The sequence below is a fragment of the Emys orbicularis genome, chromosome 10 (genome assembly GCF_028017835.1).
Source record: "Emys orbicularis isolate rEmyOrb1 chromosome 10, rEmyOrb1.hap1, whole genome shotgun sequence".
Lineage (NCBI taxonomy): Eukaryota > Metazoa > Chordata > Testudines > Emydidae > Emys > Emys orbicularis.
In genome coordinates this window covers 76,632,873-76,658,530 of record NC_088692.1, presented here as the reverse complement: position 1 = coordinate 76,658,530, position 25,658 = coordinate 76,632,873, and the positions used below count along the sequence as shown (strand labels likewise).

Here is a 25,658-nt window from a genome sequence, read left to right as displayed (position 1 = left end):
CTGGCAGGGGAAGAGACCAGATGAACAAATAGGTCTCCCCCAAGTCTAGTTTCTGGTGTACTAGTAGGCTAGGTCTACACTGGGGGGGGGGGGTCGATACGCAACTTCAGCTACGTGAATAGCGTAGCTGAAGTCGGCGTATCTTAGGTCGATTTACCTGGCCGTGAGGACGGTTGCAAGTCGACCACTGCCGCTCCCCCATCAACTCCGCTTCCGCCTCTTGCCGCGGTGGAGTTCCGGAGTCGACAGCAGAGCGATCGGGGATCGATTTATCGCAACACTAGACGCGATAAATCGATCCCCGATAGATCGATCACTACCCGCCGATCTGGGAGTGATTTTAAGGGTAGAGGTTCTGCATACAGCTACACAATTTGTACGAACAGAGTCTCTGCACAAGCAAATTAAGTGTACAATTGCACACTTTTCTCTTTTTTGAAAATCTAGCCCTAGTGCAATTTTGGAGAGGCACCGGGTACAGCACCAGAATGAGAAACAGGCACACTTCACGTCACACATCGTCCCTCTAACATCCATTATTACACTTTAAAATGTCCAGTCTAGTGAGCTGCCAATATAATACCCCCTCTGCATCCTTGCCATGCTGGGGCTATGCCCTTACCAGCTGCTCAGTCTTGTTGCACCATCATTCTGCCATTCTAACAGGCATGTGGATTCTCTCTCTTTACAAAATGCAATAAATAACAAGGAGAGAGATTAATTAAGGAGACCATAAATTGATCCCAGGGCTTTGCTGCCTTAAGTTATGTTTTCTCTCTATTTGTAATTTCTTTTCTCCTTGATTAAAAAACATAGCTTAATAAATAATTCCACACTTGCTATTATACCCAGATTAATTATATATTTTAAAAAGAAATCAACGTATTTATTACTGGAGCACCTGGGGGGGGGGCAACAGAAATCCTTGAGTTATTTGTATAGAAAATGCTCCAGCCTAAGTACTTCCTCATGAGAAATTCATCTTTTGGTCCCAAAGCACATTCCAGATGGTATTCATACAGCGATCACTTTGCTCAGCATTGAAATGTACCCACTTCTAGGGTGGAGCACAACAGCCATTTAACAGAGCCCCCAAAACACTGCACATCAGTTTAAGGCAGGGAGTGAAGAATAACGCATCTAAGTGACAATGCAGGAGGACTTTGGGGAGGTAGACTATAGAATATAATCACCCACTTGGAATTAGGCAAAGACACTAGCAGCCCAATATCAAAGAGTGGGTTCCATTTTCAGCATCAAGTCCCCACCACCTTAAGACAAACCTGAGCTGAAGGCAGCTGTTTGGGCTCAGGGACTGAGGCATCATTCCACTGCGGTAGCTCAAGAGATCCTATGCAAGCTCCTTTCTTATCCTGCATCTGCCTATGATTGCACTAAGATAGTCTGATGAGAGGCCGGGAACCAATAGGGAAGCCTGATTTTCCTCAGCCCAGGAGGCATGCTGGCACAAGGCCGGGTTCCTTGAGGGAAGGGAAGGAGAACACCTGGGGAAATTAAACAGGAGGAGGGTGCTCCCAGAAAACCTTCCTCCCTCTTAAAAAAAAACTGTCATAGAACTGAGCACCAGGCTCAGTACGTCCTCGCTCCTGCTCCTCATAGGTCCTGACTAGGTCAAAAGGTCCTTCCCTCCCTCCCGCAGCCACACCCAGACAGGCTTCTCTTCATGCCACGTGGGCAGGAAAGGGTTAACTGTCACCACTGTTTCCAAAAAACAGCTCACAAGTCCTTGATGGCAATTAAACAAATAAATAAATAGAAAGACTCCAATTTATAGATGGCAGCAGTTTCCCCGGCTCCTCCGCTGGGAGTCATCATGTCATGCTTAATCTCTCTGTTAAATAAACAGCGCTATACCGCGAGACAGAACAGGTGGCAGAGAGCTGACAAGGGGGCCCCCTAACGAGAGGCGCACAGGCCTGATCGTTAAATACCACAGGTGTCCCAGCAGCCGTGTCACTACAGCGTGTTCAGATGTACAACAAGGCACGGGCACGGGCCAAAGGCAGGAGATTAATACTACTGGTGGGGAGGGAAGAAGTGAAAGGGAAGGATGAGGGACAGTGGAGGAAACCAGAGGAGAGAGAGAGAAAAAAAAGAGAGACAACTGCTGTGGCAATGGCGAGGGAGGAGTTTCTCCCCTGTCCCTCCCATCGTCCCTTCTGTCTCCACGGCTTTGAGTTGCCCCCTAAAACAGTATAGTACATGCACTGTATGCTGGGGGCTTTACACCCTCTGGGGCGGACTCCCGCACCAGCCACTGTCAGAGGGACTGCCACTGCCATCTGCTATGGGCAAGAAGCAGCCTAAAGGAGTAGGACAGGTGGCTGATATGATCTGGTAGGTCAGAAGATAATACAAGGGACAAATGCAGCAACAGGACTGACCTGACACAGCTGGAGACAGGACATGAGACGAAATGAACCATTGGTCTGATCCGGTATAGATTAAGATAGGGCACTGGACAAAAGGGGCTATTGGTCTGGCAGGGGTGGAGACAGGACTAGGTGGGCTATCCGTCTGCTCTAGAAGGCCAAGTCTTACGTGGCCATTTAGGACACAAAACCCCATCATCTCCCTGACTCCATTATTCAGAAGCCAAGCAGCTGCTGGGCCATGCTGGGGGCTTGCTGATGAAGTGGCAGGAGAGGGAGGCTGTTTTAAAGAGAGAATGCAGAATGACAGAAAGTGCTCTGCCTCAGTCCCACCACACTGCATGGCCTCTCCTAGCAACAGAACAGAATAGATAGCTCTCCTCACACTCCTGAGAGCGCAGGCCCAAGTTCTCCAAGGGCTTCCTGAGCAAATGTGCTGTTGTGCCTTTACCATGAGCCACTCTGCCGATATGCGGGCTAACATCACAAAGTCAACATGGAATATGAGTCATATGCATGGGATAAGTCCTGATGCCCTCCATGGCTATATCCGCAGGAGATATTAAGCCTCCTGTGGAACAACCCTGCAAATACAGGGAAAGGGAACCAGGAAGTCCAAGAGGGTTTTTTCTCGCTGACTTCTCTGATACTGTGAGTGATAAGGGGAAGGTGAGCAGCTCTTATTTCTCATGCACTCACTGATGTGTGTGGGGAATACAAGAGGATCTCTCTGGAGACAATAAGTAAAGCCTTACCAAATTCTTGGCCATGAAAAATGCGTCACGGACCGTGAAATCTGGTTTTCTGTGTACGTTTACCCTATGCTATACAGATTTCATGAGGAGGCCAGCGTTTCTCAAACTGGGGTTCTGATTGAAAAGGGGATTGCAGGGGGAGTTGCAAGATTATTTTAGGGGGGTCGCAGTATTGGCACCCTTACTTCTGCGCTGCCTTCAGAGCTGGGCGGCCGGAGAGTGGTGGCTGCTGGCTGAGGGCCCAGCTCTGAAGGCAGCATCACAGAAGTAATGGTGGCAATACGATACCATGACATTCCTACGACACTGCCTTCAGAGCTGGGCTCCCAGCCAACAGACACCACTGTCTAGTCATCTAGCCCTGAAGGCAGCACAGCCACCAGCAGCAGCGCAGAAGTAAGGGTGGCAATATCGCAACCCTCCTATGATAACCCTGCGACCCCCCCGGTCCCATCACAGCCCCCTTTGGGTCAGGACCCCTACAGTTACAACATTGTGAAATTTCAAATTTAAATCTCTAAAATCATGTAATTTACATTTTTCAAAATCTTATGACCATGAAAATGACCAAAACGTACCATGAATTTGGTAGGGACCTAACAATAAGGTAGTGAGGCAAACATACAAATTTAACACCAGTATCTGTTCCCCATCCACTGATGTGCAGTATCCAGAAGGATAAGAACAGAATTCCTGTTCTCCCTCCATCAACTAAAAGAACAGGAGTACTTGTGGCACCTTAGAGACTAAATAATTTATTTGAGCATAAGCTTTCGTGGGCTACAGCCCACTTCATCGGATGCATAGAATGGAACATATAGCAAGGAGATATATATATACATACAGAGAACATGAAAAGGTGGGGGTTGTCCTACCCACTCTAAGAGGCTAATTAATTAAGATGAGCTATAATCAGCAGGAGAAAAAAAACTATTGAAGTGATAATCAAGATAGCCCATTTCAGACACTTTGACAACAAGGTGTGAGGATACTTAACATGGGGAAATAGATTCAATGTGTGTAATGGCTCAGCCATTCCCAGACTCTATTCAAACCTGAGTTGATGGTGTCTAATTTGCAAATTAATTCAAGTTCAGCAGTTTCTCGTTGGAGTCTGTTTTTGAAGCTGACTTTTGAAGCTGACTCTGAAACCTCCATCAACTGGTTCTCTGCTCATCCTGCCTGCAGACACCATTTACCCCTCCTATAACTCTCTGCTGCCCCCAACTGGCTGATTAGAGAAATGGTGTTAACAGGCTCTGGAGGGAGTTGGGTCCATTTCTCCATGGTGTTGGGAAGTTCCCTTTGAGGCAATAATGTCTGAGGTGGGAGAGTAGAAGGAAAAGTAGGGAAGATTCTACAAGCTTTGAGAAACACCCACCCCACCCCACGGATACAACAGCTCCCATGCGCTATGTGGAGAAAAACAGGGATGATTCCGCCAGTCACACACATCTCAGTCAAGCTACCCCGTTAATAAATAGCTTTCAGAGCAGCCCTCACTCCCGCAAAGCAGGACAGTGCTGCGGTGCCAATGCTGCTGCTGCTGCTGCTGCACAACCCTTCTCCAAACTGTAGCAGAACTTCTGGGTCCCTACACATGTGCGGCAGAAGTGGGGCTGTTTGGAGAGAGCGTTTCGTGTCTCAGCATGCACATGCCCTGCATCACGGGGAACGCATCTCAACCCAAGGATGGCAGTGGTTTTACCTGCCTCCCTCCATGCCAGCACCATTTAATGTAATGACTACTAAGTCCTGTCAGCAGATCTGAGCCAATGGATGCAGCTACATAGGCAGATACACAGAAAGCCGTCAAGACGCCCCCTCCTTCTAGTTTTTCGTTATCCATCTGGAAAATTGCAGAGGTCACGAGAGCTTTTACCATATCAAAATGAAATCATCCTGTCAGCAACAAAAGGGACAGTTTCTTTACCCCGATTCCAGCAGCTGCCTCACCGCCGCAGGCTTTTACGTGAGCGGCAGACACTGCACTGTGTCAAGACAGATCTCTCTTGTGCTGAGGAGTCTCCCATCAGCTCACCCCTCCCCATCCCACTCCAGGATTGCCCAGGCACAGGGATCTCAGCCTATGCCATACTCTCACTGCACTCAAGAGGCAGAAACTCCAGATTTAGATTAAGGAAAAAAGTATCTGTCCCCACTCCAACTCACAGCCTCCCTCTGTCTGTCCATTCCTCCCACCCGGTCTCACCTTCCATTTTAGAGGGGAGCAAAGGAAGCAAAAGGGACACTTCCTTTTGCAGGGAGATTCAGAATCGTATAGGCCTCCTGGCTCCAGCTTCCAGCAGAGCAACCCTTGGTCTGAATTAGGGATAGGTGTACTGGTTTGGGTAGAAGGAGTTTCATCCTAATCCCAAATTGACCAGGACGTTTGCTGTGCTTGGAACAACTGTTATTTTTCACATCTCTAGAAGCTTCCGCACTTCCTTGGCCCAGCTGGTATCAGAAACAAACAAGGCAAAATGCCACATCAAAGGCTGTTCTTTTCTTGAGATATCTCAGGACCAGCTGGAAACAAAACGTACCAGATACCTCCTGGGGAAGCCTGTTTCTGGCCCAACTGTGCAGACTGACAAGATAGAGTAAGCTCAAAGAGGGTCCAGAGGGACACCGAGCAATCTCCAGTCACTAGTGAGCGTAATGTTGGGTCGTATAATAACAGCCCTGATTTGTAGACAAACACTTCAAGATGGGGCCTCTGAGAGGTCTAGTCTTGGAGCCTCAGGGAGGAAACTTCTATGACTAGAGGAGCAATGAAAGATAAGGGACAGAGGAGAAGGAAGCAGTGACTCCACGCTGTCCTTGTGCTGGGAGAGACTGAAGCTATGAATTACTGGAACAAAGAGAGGGAATCCACTAGAAATATATAGCCAGTGTGGGGAGAGGGAATTCCTTTCTTTGAAAACAGGGTGACCTATGGTTCTGGGCCTGCACGAGTTTTCATGGCTAAACTTGGTACCCTATTTTCCTGTGGCACGCAAGAGGTTAACATGGTGCTCTCAGCTCCTTGAATTATACCAGCATATAATTAGGCTTGGCAGAATTTGATTTTTATTTTATTTTTTATAAATTTGACAGATAATATCAATGTTTATTTTTTCCTATTAACTTTTAATTAAATTTTAACACACATACACACAAAAAATAAGCTATCCATAAATGTCTCACAATGTGTTAACTATACCTGAAACAGTTGACTATATCATATGAATGGTTAAAATATAAATCAATTCTTTGTATTACAGATTATAAATAATTTGTTTATAAAATCCAATTAATTTTAAATCTTATTCTGCCTTATCCTTATTGTATGTACAGAGAAATTGAAAAAAAAAAGAATACGATAAAGAATAGAAGCAAACTTGAGGGGGAAAGAGAAGAGGAGGGAAGGAAATAGGCAAAGAGGAGGTGGCGAGTGGGGAAGGCCCATCCATTTAATAAGATCACCAAGATACTTCCAGGAAAGCACCCCGTACCCTCAGAATTTTTCTGGGGTATTTCTGTTACACTATACAGTTCTTTCCATGGATGGCCAAGTTTATGATGTCTATGCTGCAATCTTCAGTTGGTGGTCGCTTTTTGGATTTCCATTTCTGTAGCACTAGTCTTTTAGCAATTATGAGTGCTCTGCTGAGCCAAAGTTTTTCACATTTATTCAGCTTCCAATATCAATGTGCATTTTTAAGCAATTTTTTAAATCAATTCAAATTGTCACAATTGTCCAAAATTATGAGTTTCAGGCTTTATTTTTATCAATTTAGATTCTTCACAGTTGTGGGAAATTATGCGGGCTGGGATCAGATGTTAATTATTTAGTGACAGTAGGCACTGAGATACAAAAGGTTAAAGCTTTATAAGCATTAAAACGCAAACTGTCAACAATACAGTATATACACAGTAAATATCCTTAAATCAAATGCTAATAAGTTCTCAAGCAGCAACATTCTTCTTACTTTGCCTATCTGTAATTTCAATTATCGTCTTTTTGTTGATTTGTTTGTATATGGTAAAAATCCACATTTAACAACATTTACTGAGAAAAATCGAATCCTTTCAAACCTACATATAACCCAACTGCCACAAGTGCCCACACCCCATTCAGCTAGCCCCAAAGGAAAATAAACTGCTTTTCAGTACATAGTAGTTAGAAATGACTATCAGCAATACCAGCCTAGAGCTCCAGGTCTCTCTTCTGAAGCCGAGGCAGGGTATCCAATACAGATCCCAACCATCCACTGGAGAAAGAACCCCCTTCCGCCCCCCCATTCCTTCCCAAGAACTTGGAATGTCAACTAGAGACAGCTCCCCACCCTACAACCTGGATCGTGAAACACCCTGGACACCAGGCATTAGAATCACAACCTGATTTGTTCCTACAGCATGCTGAGTGCTGCTAATGCAGCTGACTTCAGGTACTAGGCCAGGCATTTTTCATGGGGGCCATTAATTTTTAATAGCATAGTTGAATATTGAAATGAAATGCCTGAACGTTAATGAGGGTCCTACATGGCTTCCACTTTCAGCAATAAATAAATACATTAAATAAATAAATAAAGCTACTAAACATCGGTACCCCTGCTAGATGCTCAGTGCTTCCCAAAACACAGGCAGAGGTGTAACTCCATCACAGAAAAGTAGAAATTAGAGATGGAAGAGGCCCATTAGATTATCCCATGCACACTGGTCCCTACAATATACTCACCAGTGTTCTCTCCAGTAGAGTTTTAAATGGTTCAAATAACAAAGCTTCTACCATTTCCCTTGGAGACTATTCCACAGCCTTAGAGAGCCCAGGGTTCAGAAGTTATTCCTCAGATCACACTAAGCCTAAATTCACAACTGAACAATATCATCCCATTACTGTTGTAAATCTTCCTTAAGAACTCCCTCTCCCTCCCCGGGGGGTTTACACTGTACTTGTGTGTGTTCATCACATCTCCATTGAGGTGTCATTAGGTCAAGAGCTGCGCTCTCTGGCTGCACAGTTTAGGGATGGGCTATTCAATTGCAGGAGCCTTGGCTAAATGGGAGGAAAATCTTGAGGATCCTACAGCAAGCCAGAGAAGGAGAAGGTGAACTACAAACTCCATGGAGGACATTTAGTGCCCTATAGCCTTTTCCAAGAGAAAGACAAGGAAAGGTAGTATAGACAGATCACAATTAAAGTATTAATTAAAGGTGACACAGGAAAGAAAAGCAAGTACTGGGCCTCCCTGCTTCTCCCTGTGTTACTCTGCAGTGCTCCAGCACCAATACCACCATCGTAACAGACGGTGATTTGCCCAGTTGTTGTCAGCCTCAGAGGAGGATCCCGACAACTCCATATGGTTGAGAGAAGAATTCAGTCTCCATGGCCCAGAAGTAGTTCCCTCCAAGTCAGATGAAGGAAACTGATGCATATGGCACATGTGCTATAGATAAACAGAGGTCTTAGGTCTCCAGGTCTGTCAATACACCATCTTTCAATTAATTTTAAAACGGAAAGAAAACACAACATTTCAAGTGACAAGCACAGGTTGGAATTGAAAAGGGGATGAGTGACCCAGCAGGAACCACACTGCTTTCAGAGGAGATCCCCTTGGGCCATCATCCTCAAGGTAAGGCTGCTCTGATGAGAGAAGCTCAGCAGTGTGAGACTTCACTGCTGTGGAACTGAGATGCCTGCAGAGCGGAAAGCAGGACCACAAACCAGTATGATGGTTTCCAAATCTGCAATGGATGAAGGAAGTCCACTCAGCCCCTCCAACATGAGAGAGACTGTGTAATTGACCCTATTCCTCTCCCCCAGGAACTGTATGCAAGGTTGTGACCCCAACGTACATGAAGTTACAAGCCTAGTGCATTAGCATGTCCAGCCAGATCACCAGCCTCCTACCGTTCCTCATTAACCCAATGTCCTAGAAACCCTGAAGCTCCAATCTGTTCCTGCTTATTAATGTTCTGCTGGGCAAAGCAGCAAAATGCAAGTCACTTGGATTTGGGAGTTTGCTTTTGGGTTTGCTTTTTATAATCCAACTGTTTACTTCCACCACACCAATTTGGTGTTTGCATCTCAATTTAGCTGCAAACAATTCTGGGTGCCACTAATGTGATTTGTGAACCATTCATGGCACTCACTGGAGAGAAGAACAGAACGAGATTTGCGTATTACAGTCTTTCACTAGCCAGTCTGTTGTTGGGCTCTTTCCATCATTGTTCCATTAATGTGACTGGTGCATTCTGGAGATGGCAGGAATCAGAATACCCAACAGATAATTAGAAAGAATGAATGCCCCGAAAAGCAACAAAGGTTTAAGGAGAACTGGAAGGTCTGATGTATGATGAAAGGCTAATGGAACTTAAAGGAAGCAGAGGTATCTCAAGTCAAATTAAACTACTTATTTGAATTCCTTAAGCAGTTCTTACCATTGCTCTCAAGTAACATTCAATTTTTGACTAAGAAATTAAAGTTGATGCTTGATAGATGTTTGGTAAGTGCACTTTGCAAGCATTTCTTTTAAGCAGTCTCTTAAAGCTTCAGGTAGAAGTATTTTTTCTTTTAGATCTAAGCAGTTGCAAATCTTATACTAAGCATTTCTCCAAGCAGTTCATAGGAGTAAGTGGCATGCACCTCTGTTCCCTTCCAAAGTCTTTCAGGGATGACACTTCTATCTGGCACAGAGATGCCAAGCTTGGGCAGAATTTACTCTGCCACCTTTGTTTATATAGCCTAGTAACAAGGAATCTGGTTGCTCTTAGTTAGGATAGGCAAAAAGTCTGCTGCTACCTGGTGTAGCAAGACAGTAAAAGTAAATGCAGACTAAACTTCTAGTGACTGGACTAGAAGAACAATACCTACCATATATTAAGTCTGCACTTTAAGTGCAGGAATTGGTATCAGAACCTTGGTAAAGGGAACAGGAATGCTGGCACAACACAGCCTTGGGTGATACTGGTGCACTTCCAGTCCTGTGAAACGAAGATAAACGGATCCCTCTAGAGACATGCCGTTGTAAGCAGTGCAGTGTTTTCTCTTGAGGTTCACCAAGACAGGCCTGGAAGAGTTTTGTTTGACCATTGCTGCTGTGGTTATGGATTGTATTTTTAATGGAAGGCGAGGTGCCTACACACTGGGAGAACAGGGTTTCACAAGGTTGAAATCAGAAAACAAAATAAAATGGCACTTTAGAAGATACAGAAGCACTTATAGAAGGAAGCCCCAGTGAAACCACATGCCCTTTCAATCCATTTCCCAGGTTTCAAGGCAGGCAAACTAAGTGATGTTGAGCGCAGAAAGCAAACCTAGGGGCTTTTAAAACAAATAAAAAGATACCACCAAGGAAAGGTCCTGACCTTGCAGGGTGCTGAGTGCCTCCAGCTCCCATCAACGTCAGCAGGAATCCAAGGAGCTCACATCTCACATCAAGTGCTCAGCACATTACAGGACTGGGCCCAAACAAAGCAGCAGAAGCCTGTTACCTTTTACTAACTTTTGTTCTACTTGATGGTTCACCTGGTTCACCATGGATTTATTCATGACACTTTCTGTGGCCAGCTGCTGTTTCCTATGGATGGCTGCTCCTCTCCCGTAGCCACCCTGTACGGCCTTGATACTGGGAGGGAATCACCCCTGCGACATGAACAAGTCTGGTAGAATAAAATAGAAGGGTGCTGGACACCGATTCCTTTGGGGCAATCAGTACTGACTTTATGGTTTCTCTTAATTGCACATTTATTTTAATTTCTGTACAGCTTCAAGGAAAAAAATAAACCGCCATGTAATTGTACTCAGACATGGGCAAGTCAATGGAGGTCAGGATTAAGTCTCATTGGAGAGGCAGGTCATGTCACTTAAACATTTTTTCCCTTTAAGCTACAGAGATAATTACACTGTTAAGAAGGGAAACAAAAAAACAAAGCATGCATCCAAGCTCTCCTTGCAGGAACTGGTCCCCTTGAAATCAGAACCCTGGCATTGCTTTGCAATGGACGCAGAGGACAGTTACCATCTGTTTATGGAAAAAATGTTAATAACCCCCAATCATAATCAAATAGGCAACCACTTTACTTTAAGTAGCTATTAACTAATGCTAAATTGCAATGGAACAGCTCTGCAAGTACTTTTGACATGCACATGCACATGCACATCAGCAACACCAGTGCTCTGATCAGGGCTATTGGAGTGAATACCAAATGAACTGAGTGATGTGATTCTTGAAACATTACAGAAAGGGTAAAGAGCCTCTATTTACTATTATTTTCCCTCTCTCTTTCCTTCCCCCTCTCCCCTCTCCCCTTTGCTGTTTCTGTTGATTCAGAAAATGTAAAAAGGCAATGGGATTTTAGCAGATGAAGCTACATTTGGGCTGTCAGTTGCTCCTCACCCTTGTCCTGCATGATGAACCTGATTTGGGGACCAAAAACTAGTTTGTAGCTGAGCCCAGAAAACAAGTTTAGCTATGCAAGACAAGTCATTTTGTTCTGTGTTTGTGTAGCACCTCACACAATGACTATAGGGCTGTTAGGTGCTATGGCAACACACAAAATAAATATGTACATTTGTTTCTGCTCTGCTCTATCCTCTTTCATCCAAAAATATTGTCGCTCTCTTACAAGCATGAATTATTGTTTATTATTTCTGTAGCACCAAGAGTACCTAATACAAATAAGTATGAGCACAACATCCCTGTCCCAAAGAGCTTACAATTGCAACAGAAAACATACACACAAAGGAGCACCCGCAAGCCAAGTGTTAGCACTAGAATGTGCACGGCAGAGAGAAGAGAAGCAGAGGCACTGGCCTATGCTCCCAAACAGGACCCAAATCCATACCTATTAGCTAGGAAATCCCTAACTAGGTCCTCTCAGATTGCTCTGCTCCTTTGCTGTGCTTTCTGCCCATGTGCACAAAGCCCAGGATTGGGATATAGGAGTTCCTCATTCTCTGGCCTCACCTCCTCAGAACACAAGCAGCCACCTGCCTGCACACCCTGGTAAGGTTCACTCCCCTACCCCTGTGCCAGCTATCCCCCACCTCCTCCCTTATTCACTAGGCATTAACCTCCCTGCTCAGCCTGCTGGGAAGAGCACAGTAGAGGGGGAGGAGGAGACAAGCTTACAGGGCCCCCACAAGGCGTTCTGGGTTACTTGAGTACACAGTGTTCTGTGGCCATGACAAAAACAACAAGAAAAACCTGCTCCTACAATCCTGCCAAGCTGGGATTTCAATAGCAAGTGGTAATGCATCAGCTGGCTACAAACTGCTCCTGAATCAGGGAATGATGCTCTGTACCTAGATCAGGCCTTTTGATTATTATTATTCTATTTTTTTAATCACCAACCACATTCTTGATGCTGTGTAGGACCTAGTTCCTGCCCCAGAAAGCTGCAACTAAATCACAATGGGAGACTCAGAGGAGCGAGCAAGCTTCCAGAGGATTTTTGGTTGTTTTGATTTTTGATCACATTCTCCTTCTCTAGCATGACACTGTGGCAGTAAAGATCTTTGCCAGAGGTTAGTGTCCAGTGGTAAGACTTCAGGAGATATGAATGAAGAAAGAAGAGTGGCTTGGCAAACTAGATTAGAACTAGAACTAGGGATCACCAAATGAAATTAATAGGGAGCAGGTTTAAAACAAACAAAAGGAAGTATTTCTTCACACAACGCACAGTAAACCTGTGGAACTCCTTGCCAGAGGATGTTGTGAAGGCCAAGACTATAACAGGGTTCAAAAAATAACTAGATAAATTCATGGAGGATAGGCCCATCAAAGGCTATTAGCCAGGATGGGCAGGGATGGTGTCCCTAGCCTCTGTTTGCCAGCGGCTGGGAATGGGTGACAGGGGATGGATCACTTGATGATTACCTGTTCTGTTCATTCCCTGTGAAGCACCTGGAATTGGCCACTGTCGGAAGACAGGATACTGGGCTAGATGGACCTTTGGTCTGACCCGTTATGGCCATTTTTATGTTATTAGGGAGCTCATTCCACAAGTGGGAAACACCACAGAAGAAGGTAAAGATGGGAGACTGAAATAAATGGGGCATCATTGGCAGAATGAAGGGTGGGGGGACATGATAGGAGATAAAATCCAACTTGTAGCCTAGGCCTAAGAGCTTGTCTACACATATGGCACTGCAGCGGTGCAGCAGCACCGACGAGGCTGTAATGCTTAGTGACGACAGTACTTTTGCCAACAGGAGAGCTTCTCCCATCGGCACAGGTACTCCACCTCCCAGAGAAGAGGCAGCGATGTCAACAGGAGAAGCTCTCCCGTTTACATAGCACTGTCTACACCAGGAGTTCGGTCGGTATAACTGTGTCATGCAGGAGTGCGGATTTTCTGCATTGCTCAGGGGTGCGATGTAGTTATACCACCATAAGTCTGTAGTGTAGACCAGTGGTTCTCAAACTTGGGACGCCGCTTGTTCAGGGAAAGCCCCTGGTGGGCCGGGCCAGTTTGTTTACCTGCCGCATCCACAGGTTCGGCCATCGCAGCTCCCAGTGGTCACGGTTCGCTGCTCCAGGCCAATGGGAGCTGTGGAAAGCGGCAGCCAGTACTTCCCTCGGCCCGCGCCGCTTCCTGCAGTTCCCATTGGCCTGGAGCGGTGAACCACGGCCAGTGGGAGCCGCAATCGGCCGAACCTGCGGATGTGGCAGGTAAACAAACCGGCCCGCCAGGGGCTTTCCCTGAACAAGCGGCGGCCCTAGTTTGAGAACCACTGGTGTAGACCACACCTAAGTTATTCAAGGCCTTAAAGGTGTTAAGTGAGAAGTTTGAACTTTTATGCAGTGGCTGAATGGACGCCAATGGAGGGTTGCAAAGGTAGATAGAGGATGATAGGATCTGATCAATGGGGAAGGAAGAGTATTTTAGCCACTGCGTTTCGGGCAGACTGGCGGGGAGTGATGCAGTCATCAGCTGGTTGCAGCCATCAAGGAAAGATGCAGCCAGGGCATTAGAATGGAAGGGTCACATTTACAAAACATTGAAGAGGAAGAAGCAGCGATATTCGGCAACAGCCTTGTTGTGTGGGAAGAAGGGAAAGGAGGAGTCAAAGGGATTGTGAGCCTAAGTGACGGGCAGGATGGAACAGAGAAAGGAGGAAATGGAAAAACCAAGAAGCTCTATGCTGGTGATGGGCCATGTAAGGCCATATATCAGGAGATCCTCTGCAGCACGGGAGTGGGCAGAGGGAAACAGGGCCCATAGATTAGTGAGTGATCAACCAAGAGATGAGAGTTAAGCTGTACAAATGAATACGGTCACCAAGGAGGTGGTATAGAGGGGGAAGTCATGGAAAGGGTCCCCAGAATGTTGGTTGAGGGAGGAGAAGGAGGAACCAAGGTGGAGTTTTTAAGGAGAGCAAATTAGACAATTTTACCCTAGTGGCAATGATAAAGGTGCTGTAGAAGATACCAAGAGAGCGACGTGAGCCCTTGTGTCAGCAGCAGGTACTTTTGCTCAGCAGGAGCATGTGCATGTTTGTCTAAACATGGTGACAGAATGCTACCGATTTATAAAGAGCCTTCAAGGCTCAAGATCCAGCCACTCATCCAATAGCAATGCCAGTCACTTTCACACTAACTCCACGTGGACTTGGTGTCCACAGCGCCCAACAACAACCTGCATTTCCAAGATGCCTATGATGGTTGTGATTGGCTACATAATCAGTGAACCAAGATCAAGTCCCACATGAGACATCTCCCTGAATTTTAAACCCATGTAAACACTGCAGATTCTGTCTGTCTAACAGCCTTACCAGTTAAACCCCTAAAAATTAAGTCTGCAGGGGGACATTTATGTCTACAATTTATTATCAGACTAACAGGGACTCCAACTTAGCACAGCAACTTAATGAAAGGAAATCCATGTTTTTCTTGATAAAAGCTTGTGCTATCTAAATCCTGCACATGCCAAAAGGGAATATTACCACAGCACATCTCAGGCTTCTGGGGAACTCAAACGTCATTCAAGATTCACACTCATGGTTACCATAACCCCTTAGTGCAAGCACACATCTGTCATCTACAGAGGTGAGTTACCCACGTGATATTCACATTCATCTCTGTTTTTCATGTGTGGGGGAATATTTATTCTTTTCTTTTACCCATAACATTTTGCACTATCAGCAGCAGATATCACAGCACCGTACAAACATTCCTCCTGTGACTCTTAGGCCTGGTCTACACTAACCCCCAAATTCGAACTAAGGTACGCAACTTCAGCTACGTGAATAACGTAGCTGAAGTCGACATACCTTAGTTCGAACTTACCGCGGTTCAGACGCGGTCCACACGCGGCAGGCAGGCTCCCCGTCGACTCCGCGGTACTCCTCTCGCCGAGCTGGAGTACCGCAGTCGACGGCGAGCGCTTCCGGGATCGATTTATCGCGTCCAGACCAGACGCGATAAATCGAACCCGGAAGTTCGATTGCCAGCTGTCGAACTACCGCGGTAGTGTAGACTTGGCCTTAGATAATTCCCCCCTCCCCCAATGAAGTTGGTAAACTTCAGCTCCACTTTCCAGATGGGGAAACTCAAGCAGAAAGCATAGTTAAGCCAGTTACTTGTGTGAGATCACAAAATGAGTCAGTGGAAGAGCTGGGAACAAATGGCAGAAATCATGACTTCCATTCCCATGCTCTCCCCACCAGTCTGTACACCCTAGCAGATTGCTCCCATCAATGGGCATATGAGCTAAATATTGCTAAGTTGCTACAGTAGTTCTGCTGTTTAATTAAAGTCCTGTCTTCCATCTCCACAGGCCACACAGGGGAAACTCCAGCCACAATCCTATTTGGACCTACTCCGGAAAGGTCTTCACAAAGCAAACTAACTCTGGGCAAGCGCAAGCCATGCCCCCAAACATTTTAGCCTGCTCCTCAAATGCAGGCCCCAGCATGGCTGGGTAATCAGCTGCCATTCAGAAGCCTTTGAAAAGGGTTGTGTTAACCAAAGACCACGTGTTTGGCTGAACAATGCCTGTATTAACAAGGATAGAGGCTGGCAACTACTTTGTTATGTTATAAACCTGTCCCAGTAGGCTCTGCTGCGCACCACCAACGCTCCAAGGCTGCAGATAAACACAAGGCGAATCATGAAAAACAGACGGTGCTCAATGATTCAGTTTCTCTTGGCACGAGCCCCATGATCCCGAAGAGAAGCAACTACGTTGCTGGGGAGAACTGAAAGAATGGCTCCATATGGCAAACATCACTGTCTTCTCATTGGCTAAGCACTACCTAGCCTGCCTGAAACAGTTCCCACAAGGATGGCCATGAAGCAGAAGAGGAAACGAGTGAAACATTCCAATGGGGAGGCAGCAGGAAAACCCCTCGCAACCTGCTGAAACATCACTTGCTCTTCGCAAGCACTCCACAGACTCACAACAGCATATTCTCTTCCTTCACAAACCGACTCCAAATCCACCCGCCTTCCTTTCTATCAGGAACTGGCCAATACACCAAAGAGGCAATTTCATGTATTTTCACCTCCCGCCCCAACATACCCAAACCTGCTTAACGCAGTGCGGCCAACCGGCATTTCCCGTGAGACCTATAAGAAGGGCAAAGGGGGTGAGGTAATATCTTTGAGAGAGAGACAAGCTTTCGAGCTCTGAGTACATTCCCCAGACCTGAAGCAGAGCTCTGTGTAAACTCGAAAGCTCATCTCTCTCACCAACAGAAGGTGGTCCAATAAAAGATATGACCTCAGCCACCTTGTCTCTCTAATATCCTGGGACCAACACAGCTACAACAACACTGCACAAGGGCATTCATTCTTCAGTGTGCAGCAACCGCTGTTCACTGCCAAAGACAGCAGGACCCAAAGCCCCCACCACCAACACACACACACACGCTTATTCCCAATAACAGGAACATCTGCAGCCCAGAACAACAAAAGAGAAAGTCTCTATTGCTCTCTAGGGCCAGGCAATGAATAGAAGAGGTAGTAGCACCTTTCCCCTTCAAAGGGCTCTGGTAATGCCACTGGCTGGTATAGACAGTACCTTTTGTGGAAATAAAACAACACCTTTCATAATGTGGCATTAGAGCCTGGCATTCCTTGAAGGTGCCTCTTGCTGGAGAAAAGCAGCTACACGTACCTTTCATCCCAAACTTGGACCGTCGACCATACTTGTTGATCATAATAAAGAGCACCACCAAGAGGACACAGGCAAAAGCCGCAAGCCCAACCGCTATGGATACCTGCAAGGGACAAATCTGAAAGTTAGGCTAAAGGAACATATGATATCAAAACCAGTTCAGACTTGAAAAGTAGAAGTCTCCTGGCTCAGTCACTCCTGTACACTTACATTCGCTACAGCAGCATGAATGCCTGCTGTGGAGACGAATACATCTGAATGCAAATGGCTTTAATGCAATTTTGAAACTACAAGAGCCTCTTACTGCTACTGGAAAAACAAGAATAATTTCTATATAGATACAATTCTGCTCCAATATCACATTTCCCATATCTCTGAACCCTCGCTCTTTAATCATCAAGTACAGCTGCATGGACTCTTCGCTCCTTAGTATTCCTTAATGCCCTGTTTTTTTTCCCCTTCATAATCTCCATTTGACACATCTTAACCAACTTGTGGTCTCACAACCATAAGGGGATACTAATTTGAGATGGGGAATATGCAGTAGGAGCAGAACAATTCTTTCACAATATCAATTCTGTCTCCATGCAAACAACCCTCAGAAGCAAGAATAAAGGAAGAGAAAAAACACAAGAGACAGAAGGTGGTAGAACTCTTTTCCTGAGGCTCCAGCTGCTCCTCTATTAGTAGTAGTACTAAATATTTATATTATGATAGTATCCAAAGTCCCCCAATTGGGACTGGGGTCCCATTGTGCGAAGCACTGTACAGACGCAGAAGAGAGATCATCCCTGCCCACAAAGGCTTACAACCCAAAGCTCCTTTTTATATTTATTAATATTTATTTCTGCAAATCTTTACCCAAGACACTTTAATTGTGTTGCTGTAAACAAACAGCTTCCTTTCAGGATTTCTTCCGTTTGCATTTGGCCAATTATTCTTACTGCCTTCCAAGGCCTCTTATTGCATTTGGACCTGTGTTCCTCTTACTGTGATGTGTTCAATAACAGAAGAAAATACAGCATTTAACACAAAGACATTTTATTCCTTTCATCGCTTCATGCTTTTCCCAGTCTTTGATATACTCATGATTTTATTTTTAAAATGTCACATTTTAACAAGTATGATTTTCATTCCCATGTATATATTCTGCATTTCTTTTTTCTACACTCGGTGCTCTTCTCTAGTAATGTCCCATTGTATGAAGCTCTCTCCTCACTCCCCTGAGAATTACAGCTGGGTAAAACATTCAGAAAATTGACAAGGTTTTGTTTATTCTGTCAATATTTTCTGGATTTCAAGATTCTCAAAAACTTGCACAAAATTAGAGCAATTTAATGAAATCCTAATTATTTTCCCAACACTATTGCTCACAACATTTTTTCCCATTCCTGTCTGGATTCTGTGAAAAGTGAAATTTTGAGGTCTTGCAAACCATGTAAAACGAATTGGCAAAAGTTTCACTTTTTTCAGCCAATGTCATCAAGTCCTAGTGCAGGGGTCGGCAACGTTCGGCACGCGGCTCACCAGGGTAAGCACCCTGGCGGGCCGGGCCAATTTTATTTACCTGCTGACGCGGCAGGTTCGGCCGATCGCGGCCCCCACTGGCCGCGGTTCGCCGTCCCGGGCCAATGAGGTCGGCGAGAAGCGGCGCGGGCGAGCGATGTGCTGGCCGCGGCTTCTCGCCGCCCCCATTGGCCCGGGACGGCGAACCGCGGCCAGTGGGGGCCGCGATCGGCCGAACCTGCCGCGTCAGCAGGTAAATAAAACTGGCCCAGCCCGCCAGGGTGCTTACCCTGACGAGCCGCGTGCCGAATGTTGCCGACCCCTGTCCTAGTGTGACATCACCAAATGCAGCAGGGGGGTTAAAGAAGGGGTGGATGAATCGGTATTGATGAAAATAAACCCAAACTGGATCCATGCTCCTAAACATTCTATTATAGCATGAAACAACTCAATTCATTGATTTATTTGTTATTTTTTCAGACTGTTCTCCCAGAATTTCTGACCCTGCAGGAAATACTTTGTGGGAGACTCTGTCTTCAAGAGATTCACAGCCCAGTTTTGCAAACTCAAGAGGCTCACGTGGTTCATATCAGTATCCCTGCTTATCCATCCCAAACCATTGAACCTTCTGAAGTCTGACCATCATGAATTGCAAAGAGTAGGATTTTACTTACAAACAACTATCTCAGTATAAAAGCAATGGTGGTGCAAACAGTGTACCACCCTATCCATCAGCAACAGCAGAAAATGCTTCCCCTGTACAAAAAGGAGACAGGACTCACCCCAAACGTATCCTCCTCTGGTTTGTGGGTCACGGTGATAGGTGGGGTGGGGCTCACTTCATAGTCACCAACTGGAACCAGAAGAGGAAAGAGGAAACATTCAATTTGTGCCCCCAAGGAATTCCATAGGTCCCAGAACATCCCAACCTTGTGATGTCACACTACATAGCACTGGCTAGCCCAGAGAATGAGGTCTCTTGTCTTCTATTTCAAAGACTCTGAATTCAAGTCTTATTGGGGTTGTAATTTCTCCTGAACTGGCATAGACCAAATGAGCTAATAGGTGTTTTCTACTTAAGATCTCTAGGGTCCTATGTAACTGGGCAGTGAGGAAGCAGAGCCACGTTACTGATCGGACACAGTGCCACTCCCACCCAGCTAATGAGAAGCAGTCTGATCCCATATGTTCTGTGGGTGAAGGTTCTTCATCCACCCACACGCCTCCCAGCACCAGGGGAAAGCTCGTGGTTCAAGCATCCCTGGAATGCGGATTGCTGCAAGACTGAATCCTGCCAAATTAAAACCAACAAACAATGACTTGAGTGATTTTTTAAATTAAATGCATTTGAATGCTGGCGATTAAAAATCCAGGAGGCAGAAGTCCCCCACCCACAGAACAGGTACAGCACTTACCCTACACACCTGTTCAATGGGCCTCAGCTCTTACTTGGAAAAGTCCCCATTACAATGCAGGGGGGAGGGGTTCCAATATCCAGGACCCAATCAGTCCCTTGGCTTGCGCTCAGACTGCCCGAATAAGGGGGTCAAACCAGTGCTTGTTGTGATGTGGACAACTGTTCTGCTAAGAAGGGGACTGAGACCCATCTGCTCATTTCATACAGTTGATTCAATGGCAACTTCTTTGGGGCACCACCTACCTGCACCTAATTTAGATCAGTAACCTCAAGGGGAGAGGTTCCATATTACTTCCCCAAGCCCTGAGCCACATCAGCCCCCACAACATTAGCTCTGAAGACTGTTTTTCCTTTTAGTTTCAGTGGATGAGGCATCTATACCGCTGCCCGGTGGCACCCCAAACTACAGCCAGTACAGGAGTTGCTTGAAGACACATTGGACACATTCACGCCTCTGTGTCATGCTGCAAAGTCACCCATGCTACCAGCACAACACATGCCACCCTCTCCATTGGTATGGATCCTTCTTCAGGACGCCACTAGGCAGGAATAGACCTGCCCAGGATCTGCAGACTGTACAGCACATAAAAACCTTCCTTAATACACTCGGGCTCTCACAGAGGAGGAAACAAGTGTCTTGCTTCCCATCTCCTTCTCTAACAATCCCTCCTGCCTAGCGCTAAAGCATTAGATTCCCCCCCAAATGTCATCTGCAAGGTACTTGCATTCAGGAGGGGGGAAAAGGGAACAAAGCAAAAGGCAAGAAGGCACTTACTTGAGACAAAGTTATCCGTACTCTCTGTGAAAAGGACAAAGAGAGAAGCAACACAATTAACAGCGCAGTAAAGGGACGGCAGCCCCTCCCGTCCAAACACTTCTCAGCCACACTCCCGCATCATCCCAACCAGCCCCGGGAGGCTTGAGGGCTTATCTCTCGGAGCAAGCCAGCCACTAGCTAGTGCCAGCTCACTGACTGCACAGGGAGCAAAGGGAAAACCCTCCTAGGAAGAGCATAGCTACTTTAAGAGATTTCTCTGTTTAGATCCACGCGGCAGGGCTGAGCAGGATTTGGGGGAGGTGTGGCGAGAGAACAAAGCTTCCCATTTTTTGGCCCATTTGGCAGTCCTGGCTCAAAATAACCTCAGACTGTGTTGAAGGTCAGGATCGGGGTGCACTGGAACAGCTGTGAGGGGGCTTGGGCTGAAATGGGGGTGGGGGGACTGCAGGTTGGGATTCCGGTGGATTGATAAGGCAGAACTGGAAACCCCCCATTTAGGAGCAAGTTGCGGTAGCAGAGCTGTGATGGAGTGATGGGCTCAGGACAGAGGTGTGGCTGGGGTGGGGGAAACGGGCTGCACTCCATTTGCGCCATCCAGTAGAGCAGGCCCTGTCAGTCATTCACCTCAGCAACTTGACCGGTTCAGGGTGTCCAGAAAAGCTCCTTCCAAACAAAACAGCTCGCTGGGGCCCCAGGTGACAATGTCTAAAGCTCTCAGTGACAATCAGTTTACACAGCGTGAGAACAACATCAGCTTTCAATGTACTCGCCAGAATAAGAAACTGACCCTGATATTAACAGGATTTTACACAGCTTTGCTGGCCAAGGGTGCCTGGAATGATGCTGCGGCATTCCCATAAAAGCACGGCAGAGGCTTGGAAGGGAAGCAAATACAGTCCCAGGGTCATACGGGCAGCTCCCAATGACCTGAAGTTTGGTTCGGTTAATTGGGCTGTGATGGATTAGATCAGTAGTTCTTGACTCCCAGGCGAGTCACTGCATTTTTTTATTTGAGGGGGCTGGAAATTTTCAAGAGACAACAGCACAGGAGCCAGCAAACAGAGCTGAAACCAGCTGCATTTGCGTGGAGATCCCTGTTGGAGGAGAAGGTAGCAAGCCTCTGCTCCTGAGGGGTAGGGAGTGAGTTCTTGACAGTGTGATTGCTTGCTTGCAGGTTTGTTTTCAGTTTGCAAAGTCTGGCAGGGGGCAGTGTGTGGGGAGAGAAGCAGAGCCTGTGATCACTGCTGAACCTTGATTGAGGGGGCGGGGCTTCCCTAATCAGCAGGCCTATAAAGGCAGCCAACCAATCGGCCAGCAGCACAGGAGCCAGCAAACTGAGCCAAAAACAGAGGAATCTGTGGACGGGGGCGTGTTTTGGGTTCTTTCCGCACTCCTTTTTTCTTTCTTCACAGGAGGAAGGCTATGACAGCTACACAGGCAGCTGTAGTAGTGACCCAAAGAATGGAAGAGACAATTAAGATGACTGGATATGGAAGCTATGGGATATACATTATTCTGCCGAGGGTACCTGAAAGGTGCTTCATTTGTATGAAGTGCCATCTGATGCATCTGACGGAGGAGAAGATCCAAGGTTTGGAGAGGCAGCTAGAAACTGATAGAGTTTCAAAGGGGATTTGAGCAGATGATGGAGGGAAGGAGAGAGGAGGCTGAAGGGAAACCTCATGACTTGCAAATGCATGCTGGACCAGAGAACTGTGAGGGTACACTTCTGGATGAGGAAAGTGGCCAGCAGAAGCACGTGACTATGAGAACAAGGAGGAGGAAAAGACTGGCTAGCGAAGGAGAAATAGAGCTGAGGAACAGGTTCGCTGAGTTGAAAAATGAAGGGGAGAGGCAGTCAGTAATCAAGGATGGGAAGGCAAGTACGAAAAGAAGAGCAGCTAGTCCTACAAGAAGAGGAGAAGAGACAATGAAGACAGCCAGACTTCAGAGACCCAAGAGAATAGAGGATGACTCGCAGGAGACGACAAGTGAGAACAGAAGACAAGAAGACTTGCAGCCAGAAAGAACAGAAGGGGGAAGGCTGGAGAATTGCAACACCATCAGAAGAGGAAGGTTTATGAGATTGGGGACTCCCTACTAAGAAGGACAGACAGACCTGTCACCAGAGCTGATCCAGAGAACATAAGGGTGTGTTGTCTACCATGAGCTAAGAGACAGGATGTGGACCTGAAGTGGAAGAGGATCCTAATGAGAGGAGGAAAGAATCCACCGATTGTCCTTCACGTTGGAACAAATGATACTGCTAGATTCTCACTGGGACGCAACAAGGAAGATTGACAGGCTGGGGAAGACACTTAAAGAAATGGAGGCTCAGGTGACCCTCAGGGGGATTCTACCCGTCCCTAGAGGAAGAGGGCAAAGGCGAGACAAGATTATGATGATCAACAGATGGTTCAGACAATGGTGCTATAAGGAGGGCTTTGGGATATTCAACCAGTGGGAGGCATTCACAGACAGAGGACTGTTCTCATGGGATGGACTCTACCTGAGTAGGGAGGGAAATATGCTTCTGGGATGGAGGTTGGCACAACCGATTAAAAGAGCTTTAAACTAGGAACTTGGGGGAAATGGTTTGGAGCTCATGTAATCTCCGCATCGGATTCTAATATTGAGTGGGAGGAAAACCAAGTAAAAGAGCAATGAAGAAAGGAATAAGAGAGGGTAAGAAAATGGACAACAAGAGGAAAGAGTGCTAAACCACTGGCAGTAACAGTCAGCTATACTGGCAGTAAAATGACTGTATCTAATCCAGCGAGGAATTTGGGCGAAACCAAGCAGAAACAACTAAGATGTCTGTATATCAGTGCAAGGAACCTGGGTAACAAAATGGAGGAACTAGAACTACTGGTGCAGGAAGTGAAACTAGATATCATAAGGTGAATGGCAACATGGTGAAACAGTCGCCATGACTTCAATACAGGTGTTGAAGGGTATGTGCTGTTCAGGAAAGACAGACATAGAGGTAAAGGTGGTGGAAAAGCACTGTCTATTCATAACGGGGAAGACTGTAAAGAAATTAGAAGTGATGGAATGCATAAAACTGAATCTGTTTGGGTCAAAATCTCTTTGGGGAAGAAAGGTAACAGAGGCTCCACTGGGATAGTGCTTGGGTCTGCTATGACCACCCAGGATCTGATTTGGATATGGAGAGAGACCGCTAATATTTTTAATGAAATAAACAGTACTGGGAATTGTGTCATTATGAGAGATTTTCATTTCCCAGATATAGATTGAAGCACAAGTGTGTAAATGGTAGGGCCCAGATATTCCTGGACATGATAGTCAACAAATTTCTTCACCAAATACACCTCTACCCCGATATAATGCGACCCGATATAACACGAATTCGGATATAACGCAGTAAAGCAGTGCTCAGGGGGGGCGGCGCTGCGCCCTCCGGTGGATCAAAGCAAGTTCAATAAAACGCGGTTTCACCTATAACGCGGTAAGATTTTTTGGCTCCCGAGGACAGCGTTATATCGAGGTAGAGGTGTAGTCACTGAACCTACAAGATATGATGCTATTTTAGATTTAGTATTGGTAAGCAGCATGGACCTCATAGGACTCCTGGTTGTAGAGGACAACCTTGATTCAAGTGATCATGAATTAATTCAGTTTAGACTAAATGGAAGGATAAACAAAAATAGGTCTGCAACTATCCTTGATTTCAAAAGGGCACACTTTAAAAAGTTAAGGGAATAAGTTAGGGAAATGGACTGAATTGAAGAATTCAAGTGGAGGAGGCTTGGAATTACTTTGAGTAAGGGGAAAAAATTAAAAGGGAAGGATAGAAGACCAAACTGAATGAACAAGCATCTCAAACAGGTTATTAAGAGAAAGCCTACAAGGAATGGAAGAAGTGATGGAGAGCTACATCTTGAAAGTCAGAAAGTGTAGGGGGAAAAGTGAGAACTGCCAAAAGCCAAGCAGAGTTGGATCTTGCAAAGGAAATTAAAACCAATAGTAAAAGATTCTTTTTTTTTTTTAAAGAAAACAAGGAAAGAAGTGAGATCGCTAAGCACTGAGGATGGGGTGCAGATTAAAGATCATAAAGGATGGCCCAACACCTAAGCAAATAATTTGCCTCAGTTTTTAATAAGGATAATGAGGAGCTTGAGGGCAGTGGCAGGGTAACTAATGGAACAAGTATATGGAAGTAGAAATTAGATGGAAGCCAAACTCAAACAGCTTAATGGGACCAAATTGGGGGACCCAGATAATCTCCATCCAAGAATATTAAAGGAACTGGTACATGAAATTGCATGGGTTTTTAATGAATCTGTCAACTCAGGGGTTGTATCTTATGACTGGAGAATTGCAAATATAGTACTTATATTTAAGAAATGAAAAGAAAGTGATCTGGGAAACTACAGGCCCGTTAGTTTGACCTCAATTGTATGCAAGGTCTTAGAACAAATTATGAAAGAGAGAGTAGTTAAGGATGTAGAGGTGAACAGTAACTGGGATAAAATACAACATTGGCTTTACAAAAGGTAGGTCGTCCCAGACCAACCTAATCTCCTTCTTTGAGAAGATAACCAATTTCCTAGACAAAGGAAATGCAGTAGATCTCATCTACTTGCATTTCAGTAAAGCATTTGATACAGTTCCACATGGTTAGATCAGTAGATTAGTTAAATTATTAGTTAAATTGAAGACGATGGGGATTAATACAA

At 45.8% G+C, this 25,658-nt stretch overlaps 1 protein-coding gene across 5 annotated transcripts in view; it reads right to left on the bottom strand.

The window, feature by feature from the left end:
* Positions 1 to 25,658, bottom strand: part of NTRK3 (neurotrophic receptor tyrosine kinase 3) — a 333,653-nt gene that overhangs the window by 175,316 nt on the left and 132,679 nt on the right. For 4 of the 5 annotated variants that reach the window (XM_065412797.1, XM_065412798.1, XM_065412800.1 and 1 more), the window contains exons 9-11: positions 20,956 to 20,979; positions 19,546 to 19,616; positions 17,258 to 17,360 (exon numbers count right to left, since the gene is read on the bottom strand). In XM_065412797.1, coding sequence (XP_065268869.1) covers positions 17,258 to 17,360; positions 19,546 to 19,616; positions 20,956 to 20,979 — 198 coding nt within the window. The remainder of the gene's footprint in view (positions 1 to 17,257; positions 17,361 to 19,545; positions 19,617 to 20,955; positions 20,980 to 25,658) is intronic. The other variant, XM_065412801.1, reaches the window with a different exon arrangement.